Source organism: Mastacembelus armatus, chromosome 6 (assembly GCF_900324485.2).
Source record: "Mastacembelus armatus chromosome 6, fMasArm1.2, whole genome shotgun sequence".
Taxonomy (NCBI): Eukaryota; Metazoa; Chordata; class Actinopteri; order Synbranchiformes; family Mastacembelidae; genus Mastacembelus; species Mastacembelus armatus.
The window spans coordinates 8784521-8804021 of record NC_046638.1 but is presented as its reverse complement, the minus strand read 5'-3'; the positions used below and the strand labels follow the sequence as shown (position 1 = coordinate 8804021).

The 19501-nt window shown below is 38.6% G+C and overlaps 1 protein-coding gene across 6 annotated transcripts; it reads left to right on the top strand.

Moving 5' to 3' along the window:
• Positions 1 to 2154: 2154 nt before the first annotated feature.
• On the top strand, positions 2155 to 19496 carry ano5a (anoctamin 5a). Of its 6 annotated transcripts, none has more exons than XM_026311045.1 (22): positions 2155 to 2396; positions 5628 to 5695; positions 6236 to 6373; positions 6699 to 6740; positions 9775 to 9882; positions 11095 to 11163; positions 11533 to 11817; positions 11915 to 12034; positions 12202 to 12317; positions 12427 to 12561; positions 12677 to 12782; positions 12924 to 12984; positions 13289 to 13440; positions 14228 to 14302; positions 14844 to 15072; positions 15221 to 15399; positions 15517 to 15614; positions 15749 to 15879; positions 16194 to 16399; positions 16622 to 16821; positions 17318 to 17423; positions 17554 to 19496. In XM_026311045.1, the coding sequence occupies exons 1-22, from the start codon at positions 2327 to 2329 to the stop codon at positions 17782 to 17784; spliced, it is 2925 nt and encodes a 974-aa protein (XP_026166830.1). In that variant the 5' UTR covers positions 2155 to 2326; the 3' UTR covers positions 17785 to 19496. The 6 variants fall into 6 exon arrangements, with proteins under 6 accessions (XP_026166830.1, XP_026166829.1, XP_026166832.1 ...); XM_026311044.1 differs by lacking the exon at positions 14228 to 14302 and adding an exon at positions 13772 to 13852; XM_026311047.1 differs by lacking the exons at positions 6236 to 6373; positions 6699 to 6740.
• Positions 19497 to 19501: the final 5 nt, after the last annotated feature.

Sequence of the window (19501 nt, the reverse complement as noted above, 5' to 3'; positions counted from 1 at the left end):
CTTCAGCAGTTTTACTTCCACTGCCAATTTCCCTCTTTTCAACAGACTGGGATTTACTAGTAAGCATTTATACGACATAAAAAACAATAATACAGTCATAAAACAATAAAATAGGGGAAACAATAGAAAATACACAGGTTTTACCCATTGTAACCTTGAGAGCTGTTTCATGTTTTTTGTTTTGGAAAGTAGTAGTGTAGTGTAAGTTCAATCTTATAGAGTACATGTATGTTGTCTGAAGAATTTCTATGTTAGCTATGTTCCACTACATCTCACTGGGAAATAATATTTTATGTAGTAAGCTACTTCATGGATGAGATGAGATGAGATGAGATGAGATGATGAGATAAACTTTATTCTGAATACATAGATATGGCCTATATGATGAAGTGTGACAAACTAAACTGCCCAATAACATGTAAAACTATTCAACACCACCTTACAGTGAACACGTTTACAAAACTGCTTAATGCATAAATAGTAATAACAGTAGTATAGCAAGATTAATATCATTCTGAAAATGTCATCTGAGTATTTGAGTATTCACTGTATATCTTTCTTTATGCATGCATTACTAATATAAAAAAGTATAACTGAAATTTTATATTAAAAGGTAGCCTGTATTTATTTTACACTTGTGTCTATGTCTGTTTCCCATCCTTTCTGTTAAACTGTAAAACAAAGAAAAACTAACATGTCAAATGGGTGGCCCTCAGTGCCTTGTTATTAAAGATGGTTTTTAGCATTAGTCCTGGAAAGAAGTGCACACCCAGGAAGACCCACATGTCAAAGAGGTGAAGTGGTCTCGAAAATAATCAGTTGTATTTCTGTACATGGCCGCACCCCACAGAGGAAGATGACATAATTACAACAGTTCAGCACTGTGTAAACCACTTCAAGGGCAACAGAGGGGGCCGCTGCTACTAAATTTGACCGGAGTGAAAAAACAGAGCAGAGGGGTGGCTGGGAGGAGCAGAGAAAAGCTGCTTTCTGAACTCCCAATCATGGAGGACATGGGAAGACTTCATGTTGTTAAAAAAAACCTGCAACAAAACTTTAATGTGTCATTAACAGTCTATGATTCTGAAATGTTCATAAGCTGTAATAAAAATTGCTTTATTATTTTTACTAGCTTTATGTGTTAGTTTATCATTTTCCAAGGCTCTAATGGATCAGTTAGAGTATAAGCCATTAATAAAAAGAACAGATGGGTTACCAGGTTGTGGAAAATCCTCCTCCAGCATGAAGTATTTGTCTTTTTTGGGTAACTCTTTATTTCATTAGGAAGACGACATATTCTGAAAAGGGACTTCTGGGCATCTGGACCATCTGGATGCTTTTGCATTTATACCTGCAGACTTCTTGTAGAACCATTTAACCTATTAATGATTTATTTTTGAGAACTTAGTAACATTTATAACACTAGACATAATTGCTCAGCGCATCCAGATGCTAGCAAATTGTCATGCTGGTGGCAACCTGCATGACCTGTGTTATAACGGATAAAGCTGTAAAACTTATTAACGTCCTGTAGGTTATTTACCAACGTCACAAAGATAACTCAGATTCTGAATATATTTGCTTTGGCAGAATTACTGCATATAGCCTAATAAAATTTTACTAACAGGTCATCACTGAGACTGCAGTGGGGGAGAATCCTCCATTCTGATTGGCTGCCAGCTGTCAAGGTTGGTATCTATGGCAACAAAGTTCTTGACAACCACATCCGGTTTAAAATTATACTTAGGTAGCTTCGCTACTTAAATGAGTTCGTAAAAATAAAGGTATGTTAACACACAGCCTATCTATGTTTTATATATATATTATCGTGGTAAGGAAAGTAGAATACTCCAGTGCAAAAATTTCAGTCCCAGTTCTCCTAATTTAATGAAGTCCATGGAGGAAAGTTCGCCTCCGGGCGGACTGTTAGCTAGCTAATGTTAGCTTCTGTTGACTATGTCAACGTAGTTAAACGTCACACACACTGGTAGCTACTGTAATATATTTGTTTTGTCTTGTTCAGTTTTGCATAACTAGCCAGTAGTTATTTGGTTACACCATCTCTTCGCCGCATGCACAGACCATTGGTTTGGGGTGTGGAGCCACTCCCCCCATGAGCCTCCCCCTGTGCTGAAATTATACCGCAGTCGGTGATCAGTGGGTGAAGGAGCAGCGTGGTGGTCTAAGGTTAGCTGGGGAATCTCCGAGGAGGACGACAGCGAAGAAGAGCGGTTCTTTTGTTTAGGTCGGACGCAAATAATCTGGTTCGGGATTTAATGGTGTAGATGAGGAGCGGCTGGCACGGCTTGGCTAAACCAGAGTCATCATGCATCGAATAACAGGGAAAGCAGGAGGGGATAGTTTGATTGAGATGAGCCCGACAGAATCGTTCAACGGTGAGTAGTTGAAGGGCAGAGCCAGAGTTTTTACACTTTAGCGGAATGTTGGGCTTTATTAGTGTTGAGATGCTGGGAGGTAAATTGACTGATGACGATTAAACTGAGGTCGATATCCCGTTTGTAAGGCCTTAAAAGGAACTTTAAGAACAGAACAAAGTTTTCCAGGGATATCGACCAAATATTACACTAAAACTACTAACTTTATTATATTATTGAGCACTAACCTTAAATGGCTTACATTTAATTCACAAATACGATAAACAACATATTCACAATTTTGTGTGACTTATATTTTTGCATGTCTTTACTATGCTAGTAACAATAACATGCATCGCCTTAACTTGTAACCACTTTTAAATCAGTTTAAGTAACATCTGCTTAACAGTTTTAAAATGTATCTGACCTGCTCATTTCCCCTTTAACGCTGTGACCAGGTCATAGTCTGCCTTTTTTCATACAGGCAGCAGGGACTTATTGCCAACCAGCTTCTGACAGCTGGTCTGTCACTTACTGGCAGCCACTATGTCTACCAGCACAAATCCTGCACTAAACCTGGTTAGATTTGAATTTTAAACACTTACTTGGACAGAGGGCTCCCTTTTTATCCATTTATGGAATTGTTGAATGGAGGATGAATCACCCTAGATGTTCTACAGCTACATTCATTTGCATGAGTCAATATAAAAGTGTAGTTTCATGTTCATAAGCCGTACATGCTGGAGATGAAACTCTACACTTTTACATTGACTTGTGATCACTGAGTACTATCATATAGTCTCTCAACATAGAGAGAGACTATATGATAGTGAGAGACTATATGATAGTACTCAGTGATCACTCGAGTGATCACTACAGGATCATGTAGTTACTGTTACCTTGGTGTTGTGTGTTTGGAAGCAATGGAAGCAGTGTTTTGCACACATTACACTCAAAGCTCCATAACATTTAAATAACAGTAATTTACCAAACTGTACAATGGCAACTGTTGATGAAAAACAGACTTTTTGTAGATTGTAGATGGAATATACACTCAAAAAGTTCTGCTTGTTCTGTGACAGTACATTCCAGTATAGTACAATACAGCTTGTCTTTTCAAATAAGGCATTCAAAGTTAAATAGCAAAACATTTAATGCCAAAGAGTGTAAAGTCAAAACGTGAACAGGTAAAGGTTTCAGTCTACTTACTGACTCTTTATGATCTTTATTAAATAGAGATTAAATCCACATTGAAAATAGTGTAGGGACTGATTCGCAAACTATTTGCGGTTGTGATTTGACCATGCAGATTTAGACTAACTTAGAGTATTGCTTGTTGTTGCATGAGTCATCACCCTTACTATAAACATGGATTAAATCTGTCTAGGTGTACGTACAGGTCTATTTAATAAGGTATATGTGTAGTCTGTTGTGCATGTTCAACAGAAACCTGTTGCTCTAAATATGACAATGGCTTCCTGTCACAGGAAATCAACATATCCTGCACCCATTGTATTTATATACAAAATTGGCAGCTTAAAGGGGGGCTTCTGAAAACCTTTTCACACACATGTAATATGGCAGTGGTGACACTAAAACGTATGATTGCTGAAGTCATTATACATATACAGAAGATTAGCAGTAGCTTGGAGGTCATGTTTGTTATTTCAATAAACCAGTTGTATTTGTTATCAGTGTTTTACATATCGTGGGATTTGACATTTTATTATGGGTATAGCTGAGCTGTAACATACTTTTCTTTGTGAAAATAACCAGTGTATGTAATATTTACTCTCATGAGTCTGTTGAGCTGCTGTGGAAATAAAAATGAGACAGAAACAGCCTTGTGGCATTTTCACTGTGATCAGCTGCTCTTTCTTGAACAAAGCCTTATCTGTGGAGGCTACCTACTGTAGTTAGTTGGGAATAGACTCTTGGCATAGCTGACTGGCTAATACTGAGCTGAGTGCTGCAATATTGCACCCAACTGTGCACAAATATGTTAGTGTCTCATGTGTTGTGAAAGAAATATATATTTGTGACAAATCACACCAGCCCGTTTCATATTTTTAAGAAAGATGAAGATAGAAACACGAAACAAGAAACACTATGAAAGTCTAGCATAAAAGAATGTCTATGTTTTTTAGTTTTTTGTCCAAATCTGTGTAAATTCCACTATATAGAACTGATTGTTAAGTTACCATTTGCCTCTACACGTTCACATAACTGTAGCATCATAACTCAAGAGATGTTGGTACCCTTAAATAAACTACCTATGATGCAAATACTAATAGCACATTTCATTTTCATTTTCTAAATACAGTTACATTTCTGACAGTTGCTGCACTATAAAACATTATTAGGGGCTTAGTCATTTAAGTAAAGTTGATGATGATGAGTGAAAGATTAATTTAGTCATATCACTGTTTGTGTTGTATTTCAGTTCTACAGTGAAGGTTTTATGATTAATTACATTTGCTTTTGTTTTGTATTACTAGGCTATACTTTGTTGACATAGTGTGTAATAACGTAGAGCCAGAAAAGGTTTTGCATATTACAAGGCTCATCTGCTTGTTCTGTGTAAGCACATTTTCTGTGTTGACCTCAGACTAAATATAACCCCAGAGACCATCAATTAGGATTGTTGAACCTCTATTTCAAAACAGACACACATGCTGAAACCAGCCTTTGCTTTATTTTTTGTGACAGTGGTGCCAGTACTTGATGTTTGTGTTGGTTTTTCATCTGCTCTGCCATTTGTTTATGTAAATCTTTACCAGAATGTACTCTGGAAAGAGAAGAGAAAGAGATTTTGCAATTGACAGGAAATGAATTGTAGGTAGAAGCATTATTTTAGTCATACACAGGTTTAATTTCCAAGCCCATTTCCCAAGGGGGTTTACCACACTTCTCAGCTTATTGCTTGTAGTCACTCCTGTAGTGACGGCACAGTGACATGGCACTGTGTATTCTTTCACAGCAATCCTGTTAGGTCATGTTTGCTGACTTGTGGGAGCACTGCCAAAAAAATACTATATAAATATAGACCACAGCATTGGATGTCTGTTAGTTCTCCCCTATTTAATTCTGGCTAGTATTCATATGCCTATAACTTAACTTCACCTCCACCAAACTGTTTGAGATGTGTTGTGCTATTGCTATTCTTAGAATAGTTATGGTTTGAGAATATTGCTTTAATTAATCTTGGTGATTCTGTTTTTAATTTAGGATTCTTTTGTTACTGTCTTGCAGATGATATGAATGGCTACCACCAACAAGCTCCATCCAGCACAGGATCCTTTCAGCAGGAACAATCAGTGGTAAGCAACAAAACCACCACCTGCTTACATAATACAGACAATTATGTAAACCACGTTCTTTATGGCTTGATTGTCATACGAGTTCTGAATAAGAGTCTCATATGTATTCTGTTATTATTTACGCAAGTGCCTCAAAGGGGTATTTAAATAACACAACTAACATGTTAGCATATTATTATTATTATTAGCATAATAATAATATGCTAACATGCTTAATAAATCTTATGTGGCTCTCAGATGCAATGTATTACAGAATTGTATCTTCACTTCCACTTTAACTCTTGCAAACATGGTATTGAGAAGTTCATTTTGTAGAAGTTATCTGGATTTCCTTCCATCTCTCTTTTCAATTTAATAGTCACAATGATTTCCTTGTAAACTCAGTAAAGCAGGACAGTTTAGCTAACTAATAGTCTCAGCTTTGTGATTACCTCAATTTCTCCAGTTCAGTTGTGATACAACTTGCATATATTGTGAGAGTGCTTTAGAGATTTCCCTAATGGTCATGTCTGTTTTCCCCATTTCATACTGTATTTAAAGTCTCCTTTAACGTCTGATGTGTGTATAGAGACCTGTGAGTCTCTCAACACCAGCCTGGCCTCCCTGGCCTCCTCTGACCACAGCGACAGCCCAGATTTTGAGGCTCAGACCTTAGAACGAATCAATGCTTTGACTGGGGTAAGATACCAGTCAAATGCACACATGCATGGTGCTGTGTCAGTGTCTGTGTTTCTTGTGTTACCTCACATAATCTAAGAGCTCAAACCTTTAACTGAGCAAGAGCTGATTTTGACTATGCCTGATGCATAACATCAGTTTTTTTTTTTAGTGTTACCAAGTGTTTTTAAAAGTAATCTGTAAAGATGTGTGAAAATAATGCAGTGTGGACTGTCGATTTGTGTCATTTTCATCCATTTTGATCTACCCTTATAATGTTGCTGCTTCAGGTTTAGCTGCTCATGTTGTTAGGCTTTGCCTTATTATCCACTCGGTTCCTCCACAGCTGTCAAGAAAGCGGGCTCTATTCTTGAAGTTTCGCTCCAGGGTATGGCATGGTAAACTAGCCTTGTGATGTGATGCAACTTCATGCTGCCGGCTTGCCAGTCTTTATGTTCTTCTTGAAGAATTTCAGTGTTGAGTTTTTCTGGCAGTATTAGCTTGGAACTTGGACATTAGAGTTGAAATCAATACACATATCTGAGTACTAAGAGCTGTAGAGCAGAGAGTAATGGAAACATGCTGGCATGAGCTATATTTTGATACATCATGACCACAGTGCATTTTACTTGCTTTGTTCACACATCTGATAACTGTGTGCTTCACTGGACAAAAGCAACAGCCTGGTGTTATGGCATAATTAGAAAGTACTTGCACGCGCACACACATGTATTTATGCACCATACACTGTATCATATTTGTCATTTGCCTAGCCGTTTTTGTACGACTGCATTTGTGTGTGTGTTTACCTTAAGTGTATGCATTCTATACTGTAATCATGACCATGCCCTGTGCTCATGTTAGGACTGAGCTTTGCTGTGGCTAACCACATACTGTAGGCTTCTTCCTTCTGAATGTGGTTTTGATTCAAACCCATTTTAATGAAAAATGGAATTATTACCCTTTTTATTAGCAGCTAAATTTTAGGGAGGAAACATGTACAATCAGCTTTTCTTGTAACCTGGGCCCATCCAACTAAAGGCTACAATTTAGGTGGGTGGATGATCACGTCAAGGAGCTTTTAGGAGCGACAACTGTAATCAATTGATGTGTATTCTTAGTGTTACTGAACCAGGTATAATTTTCTAAAGATAGGGGTATCCACTTTTTCTTTTTCACTTTGGAGAAAAACACACACTTAACAAATGTTAGGTTTTCACTGATTTATTTCGGTGGGGTAAAGACTTTGGAGTTGAGTAACATCAGTTACAGTGTACTGAGGATTTTGTAATGTACATGCTGTTATTCTCAAAAGAAAACACATTAAAATAGTACATCACAGTTTAGCCAAAACTGCTCTGCTAAAAAAAGAAAAGTCTTGAAAGTAATATTTTTAAGAATCCCCTCCCTAAGACATTAGCATGTTTTGGTAGTCTTGTAGACTGGTAACCATGTTCTAAATTTTCCCTCCTTAATTAAGATAAAAGGCATACATATGTCTCACCACCCAGTAGTTAGAGTTTAGTTGGTAAATGTATAGAGGTCTGTGGCCAATGCAATCTTTAATGAACAGAGGCAGGTCCCAGCAGATACAGTGATTCCATATAGCTGATCTGTAATTATAGAAAATTACTGAGTTTCTCCAGTGGCGTCCGAAGTTAAAGAAAGTATGGTCCGCATGCCCAGTTTAGTCTGGGAGCCAGTGCAGACCAGTCTTTACAGCATATACATAATTTGAGCTAAGAAAACCATGAAAAATTTGAACACACATACAAAAAGGCCTGTATAAATCAAAACTGTTGGAACAAGGCATAGATTCAGTTGTTTTCCATTGATTGTGTCCACTTTTGACTTTGTACACTGTTGTGGTGAGGTCTCCAGATTAACTGATTACTTTTAGTGAGTCAGACAGGAAGATTATACACCAATTATCAGTTTTCTGTTAGTCATTCTTATCAGTCTTAAGAGTTTTTATCTGGTTATTTGGCATTTTGATGACTAACTTAAATATTACATGTTTCAGGGACTATTATACTCTCCTCATGTTGTACAGTTGGCCTGTCCAGGGCGTACCCCTGCCTTTTGCCCAAAGAGAGCTGGGATAGGCTCCAGCAAATCCCCATTACCCTAAATAGGAATAAGCAGGTATAGAGAATGGATGGATGGATATTGTACAGTACAGTGACATCATCTCCTCTTTGTTGGTGCTGTCCTCTTATTACATTAGCTAACAAGATGGCAGCAGTTCTGCTGCCCCTGTGCTGATGTAAGCTTTAGGAGTCTCCTCTGTTTCTCTCCTGTCTCCTCCTGTCGCTCTCCCTCTCTATTTTCTGAATATCCAAACAAGTGAGGGCTTGTCCTAGGAGGTGAGTGGTCTGGATGGAGCTCCTCTAGCCAGGGGATCAGTAAGCGTGAGAGAAGCAGTGCTTTCAGAGCTGGACTCTGCTCTCTGGAGAAAAGCAATTTTGCTCAGGCAGCCAGCCAGCCAGCCAGCCTTTCCGCTATAACCATAAAATGGAGTGGGACATGGAGGTAAAGTGCTCTTCCTTTCCTCCCTACCCCCGCAGCGTTAGGACTGGCAGAAAAGTCAAACTCTACCAGCAATAGAGTCATAGACGTGGCTACTGCTTTGCTGTAGGTTATGTTGAGCAAAATGTCATAGTTAGTTACTGTAGCAATGTGTAGTGACATTAGTGGTACATGGTTATTTTTATCTTTCTGAACAGCTGAAGCAGCACAGACAGCAAACAGTCATGCTTTCCTTTCCTCCCTTAAAGCATTCCTCTGCAGTTCTTTTCCCTACAGCCATGTAAGTGCCAAAGAGACAGCCTCTGCAGGGCTAGCATTAGCTGATACATATGCTTGGAATTTCTTTAGCAGCTAACACAACCGGTGTCAGCCATGGTGGATTCCACGTTTTATGGAAAAGCATAGGCAAACCAAGTATAATCATTTTGGAGGGCTAAATATGTCCTTGTTTCATGGAGAATTATCTGTTTTTTTCAAATTGTAAGCCTCTCCATATGTACTCTGCTGTGAGGATAATTAGAGATTGTGGTTTAATAAGTTAATAGATGACTTGGATATCTATCTATATCTATTTTTGTGATAAAAAATAAAAAATTTTGTAGACCTCTTTAATAACCTTTTTTTTGTAAATCCTATGAAAGGTGCATGAGCAACATGAAAGATCTCAGTCATAGCAGATCCCCTCATTTTGCATGTGTTTGGAGTACAAATACAGTCATGAGTATTGTAATTGCTTGAAACCATCTGGAGTGTAATTTTCTGTGGAATAATTGTTCTTTGGGTTTTTGTTTTTAACTACTTACACATAGCTTGACTATCTAGTCTGTTCTTCGAACTGATACTAGACCAGTGTACGTCTTAAATCTTGTGACCTCTATTCTATCTTGTTATAGATTGACAAACAACAACACAGTAAAGACTCTGTGTTTTTCCGTGACGGAGTGCGCAGGATTGATTTTGTCCTGTCCTATGTTGATGATAAAGATTGTGAGAAAAAACAGGTAAGAAACAACAAGTATTGTGTCTACAAGTTACATTTCCTCAGTTCACTAACTGAAAGCTTATTTCTGTTTCTTGATGTATATTTTTTAGTTGTTGTCATTGTTGTATAACCTAGTCAGCAGAATGACAGTAAATATTATTCACCATGGACAGAACTAAATCTCTTGAAATTCTAAAAGAACAGCTGAGTATATTTGCACTTTTTACAGTAAGAACTAGTTCCTACAGGATTTCCTAAGAGTTCACAATTTGTGTCAGTTGCATACCCTAAATACCACAACACTGATAAGGCAAGATAAACTGTTATTCTGAGTTTGTTTCAAGTTCTCTTGAGGAGTTTTCTGAGATGGTCACATAGGCATTGGGAAAGAATTACAGCCCTATTTATCCTAGGCAAATTAACTTTGAAGTATTTACATAGTATAATTGGTGACATTCGGGTTCGTGTCTAGCCTCTTTATGATCAGTGGAGTGCTGAAAGACCTTTTGTGTTTGATTCTAAGCTGTTAGCCTTCTCATGTGCGTGTTACCACTCCCTGGGTATGAGGCAGTTTGTCACAGCCGACTCACACATTTCCCTCAGCCTAACGAGTGAGTCAACACTTGCCTAGTCACAAACCAATTTTTTCCACTGTATGAGGAAGGACAAATGGGGGCTAGTTCCTGTCCACATGTGTTTTCAGTTCTAATTTCAGTTCCAATAAGAGGTTTTACTTTTTATTTTTCAGTTTTCACTGTCCTAATATGGACCATTACTTTCTACATGCCTATTTCTGAAAACAATAGACCTAACTCCAAGTACCTATTGATAACTTATACTGTATTGTTTGCACTTCCATCACTGCTGCTAGTAAAACTACTGAACTAAATGACACTACCTTCTCCACACTGGTTTATACAGTACTTATTCAGGTGTTTTGTACCACGGCATTACTGCAGTGACTCACTGTATATTAACTTTGTGTCAGTGCCAGATATGTGCTCTTCACGTAATGCATTCTTTCTTACGGTAATGTTTAAATAATTTGTTTGGTTGTCAGTAAGGTATAACATGTTTAATTCATGTGCCTCATTAGTGCCTTTTCAGTTCTGTGCATATTCTAGAGTTATTATGTTTTGTATGTATGCAATAAAAAATTTTAAATTGATGCATTGAAAACAGATGAATAAATATATGTACAGTATATACCCTATTTGTTTTTTTTCTAAAGGAAAGGAGGAAGGTGTATGAGGCCAATCTAGTCAAAGTCGGGCTGGAGCTAGAGACAGAAGACAAATCGGTAAGCTTGTGGATACTGATCTTTATTATTTGTGATTCACATGTTTGATTTAGCTGAAATTTTACGTTGGATGCCCGTCCTGACACAACCCTCTGCATTTACCCGGATTTGGGACCGGCACATGAAGACACTTGATTGTGCCCCTCTGTGGTTGCACTGGATACTGATCTTTAGTATATTAAACATAATTACAAGTCCTGTAAAGCAATGCTCTATGCATATATCATATCACAATCTTTGGTCTCAATTTTATCTTATTGTTATTTAGTCAAAAAACACTTTATTTAAGGATCTTCTTTTATCTGTGAAATTGATTATATGACTCCTTTGCCCTAACTTTAACATTTATCTCATCATTGTTATCATCAGGAGTCAGAGGATGAAAATACTTACTTTGTGAAGATCCATGCTCCATGGGAAGTGTTGGCCACCTACGCAGATGTACTAAAGATCAAGGTTCCATTTAAAGTCAATGACATCCCAGAAAACAAAGAGATGCCCATGAACTGGCTCTCTACTCCCTTTCGTCTTCCGGAGCACATCATGAAACCTGAGCCAGACTATTTCACAGCTCCTTTCAACAAGAGCAAGTCTGACTTCTTCCTTATCAATGACAAAGAGACATTCTTCCCTCCTTCTACGCGCAACAGGATCGTAAGGATACTTTGACCACCACTTTCTTACCTTGTGATATTCAGACAGTAACTGAATATGAGCTTCTGAACACCAAAACACTGTTTCTCTCTACTAGGTCTACTACATTCTTTCCCGCTGTTCGTACATCAAAGAGGAATGTGGCGATAAAGACAAGAAGGGAATCAAGAGGTTACTAAATAACGGCACCTATACTTCTGCCTTCCCCCTGCATGATGTAAGTCTTTATTAGTGACCTTTTCATTTTTATCATTAGTGTTTTCATGGTATCTTCAAATGATTTGCGCTCATTGCTTTCAAACACCAACATCCTGTCAGATGTTGCAATGCAAGAATAAATAACAGCAAATGTGTCGGTAAACTGTGTCTTCTGTGTACGTGCAGTGTAGATACTGGACAAGATCCAAGGATGCAAATTGTGAAAGTGAAAGATACAACCTATACAAGCACTGGGCCAGATTCCTCTGTTTCTTCAAGGAGCAGCCCCTCAACCTTATAAGGCATGACCTGAAAATAAAGTCGTCATATCTGTTGTATGTTTACTGAACAGACCTTGCAGTAGAAGAACTTACAAGAAGTATGCTTTTCTTTTGTTTTTCCCTTTAACAGAAAGTATTATGGAGAGAAGATAGGTATTTATTTCGCATGGCTGGGTTTCTACACTGAGATGTTGTTGTTTGCTGCAATAGTAGGAACTATTTGTTTCATCTATGGATTACTCACCTACGATGACAATGAGTGGAGGTGAGTTATTGGTTTTTCAGAAATCATTGCATAATTAGGTTTTTTTAGTTCTGACATCGTTACTTTTATCGAGAACTTCTTCATTTTATCGAAAACAACTCTCATTTCCCTACAGTAAAGAAATATGCAATGAACAAATTGGAGGCAAGATTGTCATGTGCCCGCTGTGTGACAAGAAATGTGGCTACTGGAAACTCAACAGTACATGCAACTCCTCATGGGTGAGACATCCTGGCTTTGCAACTGAATTGGTTTTGTTTGCGATTACCCACAATATGTGACATTTAAAGGATGGTTGAAACTTAAGTTTAACAATCAGTTTTTCACCATCTCACTCTTTGTCCAACATGTTCTTCTTTCAGCAATCACACCTGTTTGACAACGTGGGAACAGTGTTTTTTGCCATATTCATGGGGATTTGGGGTTAGTAGAAATGCCAGTTCTCTGCATTTTGTATTTTCTGATCTATTGCACCCCCTTGTGGGAGCTCTTATTATTACTCGATCTATAACCTATTTACCCAAATTATACACACACTAAACATATTTTCTCTTTTCTCACTTGTAGTTTTGGTTTCACCTGCTGTATATTAGAGATCAGACACCACAACACTATAACAAAGTTGAATGTGGTCAAAGATCATTAATTTCTTAGCCAGACAAAGCTCTTAATACAGATTCAGTAAATCTAATAAAAGCAAGTATGATAAGTTTGAATTCCTCTGCAGTGACTTTGTTCCTGGAGTTCTGGAAGAGGAGGCAGGCCCGTCTGGAGTACGAGTGGGATCTGGTCGACTTTGAGGAGGAGCAACAGCAACTGCAGCTTCGGCCAGAGTATGAGACCAAGTGCACCAACCGCAAGATGAACCGCATTACTCAGGTGTTTGTGTGATCATAATACTAATATACTGTATAATACTGTTCGAATGTACCCATTTGATTTCCACAAGGCTTTGCCAGGCAGGTCAACAGTGTGGTAGGGCATGTAAAAATTACAGTTTGCAGAATCTCTATTTATTGGTTCAAACACAAAGTTGACTATATTCATTGATTAGGCCAGTTCTTGGACTGCTGAAACTGAATAGAGAACCATTGATTAAGAACCATGTTACTGAGTCAGATTGGTAGTGATTAGCTAGAGATAGTGACATGAGACATGAACAGAAACAAGGTGCTGTATTTTGCTGTGACCACATCCTGCTCATCTTTAGGAACCAGAATGGGTTCTTGACAGAACTCCTACAGATCTAATTGGGAAATTGTGTCTGTGCTGGGCCACTGTGATCCTCTGGGTAAGGGTGGCACTTAACGCGGAGTGTCAGTTTGGTGAGGAGGTTTTTGTGTGGTGGACTATGCGTGAATATCAGATATTTCTGGAAAGACTGAGAGGCACAAGTTTCCTTCTCTGCTGTGTTACGGCTGGGTGGTGGATTAATATCTTTTTGCACAATCATGGCTTCACCAGGAGACTTATAGATAAAAGAATTGAACGCAGGCAGAATCGCCTACATGCAAAGAAGTCTGATTGGACCATGTAGTTCTAGCCCACATCTAAAGCTAGTGGTAATTAAAGGAATCAAAGGAAGCTGGCCTTTAGAGCCGTCTTTTCAGGATATAACAAAGGGTGACTGACTCTTGTGTCCATGCTTTGCTTGCTTGTGATGTAGGAAATGGAGCCGTACTTACCAATAACAAGCAAGTGTGCACGCATATGTCTGTCTGGAGCAACGGTCCTGTTCTGGGTGAGCATTGATTAGTTAAAACCACTTTAATCTTCTCTCTGTTCCTTCACCCTGTGTCATTTGTATTTCCTACTGTGTTCCTACTGTTCAGCATCTTCACAAGTGTCACGTGACCAGGGTCAATCTGTGTAAAATGTCTAAGAAATGAAGCTCCCAGATAGGATACCTAGGAATGTTTATGCATGGCATATTCTAACAATAAGGGCAAAACTGTGTCACTAACAGTTGTGACCCATATTAGACCAAATCTGACTGCTTTATACACACTGACCCCATCATTTCTTACTGTTGTTTACTCTTGTTTGTAAAAACCTGTAGCGTGAACGGGCTAGATGATTTTTTTTCATGGAGCATGAATGCACACTTCAAGCATCACAGTTACTTCTAACATATATGGTGGCCAAAATCCACCTTGCTTTATTATAAAATTTCTGTGTTTTAGCTTTTGGACATTTGCTCTTGGTGTGGTGTTCTCACTCTACCTTTTGTCTCGTCACCTACAGTTGTCTTTCATGTTGTCACTGTTGTCTCTGTCCTGAAGATCTCATTGATCATTGCCTGCATCATTGGGGTGATAGCGTACCGCCTGGCCGTATATGCAGCCTTCGCCAGTATCATGAAGGATAGTCTCACCAATAACCTGGAGGTGGTTGGCCCCTATATCACACCACAGCTGGCCACCTCCGTCACAGCCTCCTGCATCAACTTTGTCATCATCATGATCCTCAACCTTATGTATGAGAGAGTGGCTATCTGGATCACTGATATGGGTGAGAGAGAAGTATTCATAATGGTGCCACTGCCTTTGTGTGTCTGCACATCAATACATTGAATGATTCATTCACACTGTGAAAATGTCTTCCTTTTTTGGCTTGTGTATTTAAAATCTTTTTTTTTTTTCACTTTACCACGTGACAGAAATTCCAAAGACCCACCTTGAGTATGAGAACAAGCTGACAGTGAAGATGTTCCTTTTCCAGTTTGTCAACTATTACTCCTCCTGCTTCTATGTTGCTTTCTTCAAGGGCAAATTTGTTGGATATCCTGGAAATTACGCTTATATGTTTGGCAAGTGGAGCAAACTGAGGAATGAAGAGGTACCAGATATAACTACATAGTGTAAAATTAGCACTGGATATTAATCTTGGGTCTGAATTTGAGTTAATGTTTGGTTCTTTATTATCTGCCGTCTATCTCAAACTGTCTACATTCAGTGTGATCCTGGTGGCTGTTTGATTGAGTTGACCACCCAGTTGGTGATAGTGATGACTGGTAAACAGGTGTGGGGCAACATCCAAGAGGCTCTGGTCCCGTGAGTACTCCAGTTGAACCTGCCACAGTCATCTCCCTAACACAATTGTTTATAGTACAGTATGGCCTCCAATATGGATGTCAGAGAGTGTTTTGTTGTCTCAAACCTCTCTATCGCCCTCTTGTGTCCTTCAGATGGCTAATGAACTGGTGGGGAAGCAGGAGGGCACGCAGCCACCCAGAGACTCTATACAGCCGCTGGGAGCAGGACCACGACCTGCAGAGCTTTGGACAGCTGGGCCTTTTTTATGAGTACCTGGAAATGGGTAAATATCCATGACCTCTCAGGACCACCTGAGTGGAGTCCAAAAAATTGCCAAGATCAGGTCAAGTTAAATTTGAGTTAGGGTCAGGGCTGAAGCCAAGCCAAGACAAAAATCACTACTGAGCTATATAAATACTGCATCACATTGGTAAAAAATAAACATATACAGATAAAATCTTTAAAATTTTTGCATTTGCTGCAAAGGTATTTCAACTACAGACAACACATACAGATATATATAGATGCAGTAAACTTTGAGATGCTGCAGATGGTGCTGTTTCTGTCTCTCATTAACCTCTTCTTTCTGCATTCTAGTGATCCAGTTTGGTTTCATCACACTGTTCGTTGCCTCCTTCCCCCTGGCACCCCTGCTAGCACTTATCAACAACATCATCGAAGTTAGAGTGGATGCCTGGAAGCTCACAACTCAGTTCAGGCGTGCTGTGGCAGCCAAGGCCCATAGCATCGGAGCCTGGGAGGAAATCCTCAGTGGGGTAGCCATACTCTCTGTTGTCACAAATGTGAGTGCTTCACTGCATCTTTCTGCTGTGTTTGCTCATTTCTGTATTGATGACAGAAGACTGATCTGTCTTTGCAGCACTAATTCACTGTTTTTTTTTATTCTGAGCTTGGCTAAAATTTAGTGTTTTGGACTAGACCTTGTCAGGCTCAAATATTAGCATTTTAGTCCAGTTCCTTATTTTATGAACCCAACTAACGCTAGTTCTTTACTTGTTTTCTAGGCATTTATTGTAGCTTTCACCTCTGATATGATCCCTCGGCTTGTGTACATGTATGCCTACCACCCAAAGGGTGAGATGAATATGAAAGGCTACATAAAGGACAGCCTGTCGTTGTTTAACATCTCTGAGTTCCAACCGGCCAACAGACCTGATGATGAGGAGAACCCCTCCTGGTTCAACAGCTCCATCGATACATGCAGGTGTGTGGCTTTGTAAAACTTTATGTTAATAGAGTTGTGGTTTAAGACGTATTTTCAACCTTTACTTCAGTAAAAGAAATACTGCAACAAATACCACAATGTTACAATATAATAAAATATTTGTGCTTAAATACAGAAGTAATTCTGGACAAGATGTGTCTGCAATAGAGTTTAAATTTTTAGTATGTAGTATTAGTACATTTTTAATGTAGAAAAATATACATCACTGCTCAACTTTTAACTGAACCACTTAATATAAATCACTGATAATAATAAATGACTTCACATTTAAATGTTGCGTGGTTAATACTCTTATTTGTATATCTTATGTATTATAATTAAAGTTTTTTTAATCTATTATTAAGTCTGCACCAGAGTGCCAGAATAAAATTAATTTCATTCAGTTGTACATATTGGCCTGAATGACATTAAACAATCCTGAAGAAGTGTGAACATATGCAGGAAATTTATAGCTCCATGAGTTCTGTCTTTCTAGCTATCGTGATTACCGCTACCCTCCTGGCCATGTGAAGCAGTACACCCACACTATGCAGTTCTGGCATATTCTGGCTGCCAAGCTGGCCTTCATCATTATCATGGAGGTAAAACTAGGCCTCAGAGCTTTCAAAACCAACTTGACCTCTTAACCTGGACCTCACATTCTTACTTTTAAAGAAATACTGAGTTTCTTCTACAGTTCTTAGCCCCCTGTTGTGTCCTCTTCCTCCATAGCATGTCGTGTTCTCAGTCAAGTTCTTTGTGGCCTGGATGATTCCTGATGTTCCTTCTGATGTGAAGGCTCGAATAAAGAGAGAACGCTACTTGGTCCAGGAGTATCTTCACAACTATGAAGTGGAGAAGCTGAAGATCCAGCTCAGCCAAAACGGCAGCGACGAGTGTACCTGCACTCCTGCAATCTATCCCTCTTTAACCAAACATGAAGTGCTGTCAGAGTGTCTCTAGCCCAGTGGGTTGCTGGTCAGTCAGCTGGACATGCTAGAACTACATGGTGATGAGATTGCCTTGCTTGTGTATTACGATACTGACCACCACTTTGCTGTCATGACTGTGTTATATTGTGTGTGCAGTAGACACATATACAAAGTTTATTAAAGAGCTAGAAGTTTCCATAATTCACAGCCATCCCTCTCCTACTAATCTGCTGCACACAGGTGAAAGACCAAGTCTCCATGCATGCTGAAACTGGAGGCACTTGAATTTAAATATCTGTCATGTATTTATGGATTTTCACTCTCTATGCTGTAATTATAGAGCTGAGGATAGTCGGAATTTGCTGTAATGAAGAAAAGAGGTGAAAAGAGGAAATCTTATACACTGTGTCTAAACCAGACTGTTTATATAAGTGCCACTATAAGTAACCAAAGACTGGATGCCTTAATATATCAAACACTTATTATTGGTTCTTTCTGTCAGTAGAACACTTAAATAATTTTCCTTTTTTGTATGCACAGCTGCATGAAGGGTTCCAGCTTCATTCATATACTGTAAGTTTTTTTTTTGTGTGTGTTTTTTTCACTGCAACAAATGTGAACCTGACAAGGACTGAGGTCACAGCACAGATGTAACACAGTTTTACCAAATTGTTTTCATCACCCCATGGCTGTTAAAAGGCCTGCTCAAATTTTGCCATGATCTCATCACAGCCTAACATTTCTCCCGGCCAAAGGCTGACATCTGAAGTAGATTTTTATGAAGAGAAATCTGTGCTGCTGTTACTACTGTGAGTAAGGACAGATTATGTCCTGTAATGGCCAGTTGTTGAGCAGCCGCAGCAGCAGCTGGTGCATGTTGACTGTTGACAGTGAGTCCTGTCCCTAGTGATGGGATGTGAACAGCCCTGAGCGAATGAAGAGATCCCTTTTTAATGTGCTTCTGTTTACCAACATGTCATAGCTAATGAAAGCCTGCCACCACCTACTGAACTATGTTTGCTCCATTACACAAAGCACATCAGCCATCACCCAGCTTTCATGCTGCTGGTTTCCTCACATGTGTCTGTGTAGAGAAGGAAAGATACACATACTTTTTTATGTTGCACAAAGCACTTAATGAAATATGGCTACCAATACATAAACCTGTCAATCTATTTGTTTTAATGACACTACGTACATATAATCAGTGTTGTGAAGCAGCAAAGTTGTATTGTTGGTAAGGAGTTCCCTGTTCTGCTTATAATGTTTAGCTTAAATGCCTCTTAAGGAGAAAGATTTTGCTTTTGTTATGGAATTATATGGACACTTTGTGTTTATCCTACATTTAAATATGAGAGAAATATTTGAATGTTATGCAAAATAACTGACTGGCTGTTCTTCAAACTCAGGCAACTAAATTTTATTTTTATTTGTTCTTCACCCCTGTGCTTAGCTAAACCAATGCCTGTTGATGCCTTAAAACACCTAATAACTTAGTTTTTCTGTTTTATTTTTTGTACATGTTCTTTAGGTTCATTTTTTTATGACCGTGTTCTTTGATTATTCTTTAGCAACACTTTATTTTATACCATTACCATACATGAAAAAGGTGAACCTCTTCACTGTATGCCTAAAGTTTCATGTCTTCAATAATTTTGTTTTGTAACGTCTGTGATCATCTGATATGCAAATGTATAACGCAACAAAGACAGTTCTCCAAAATAAAAGTACCAGTTCAACTTGCATAG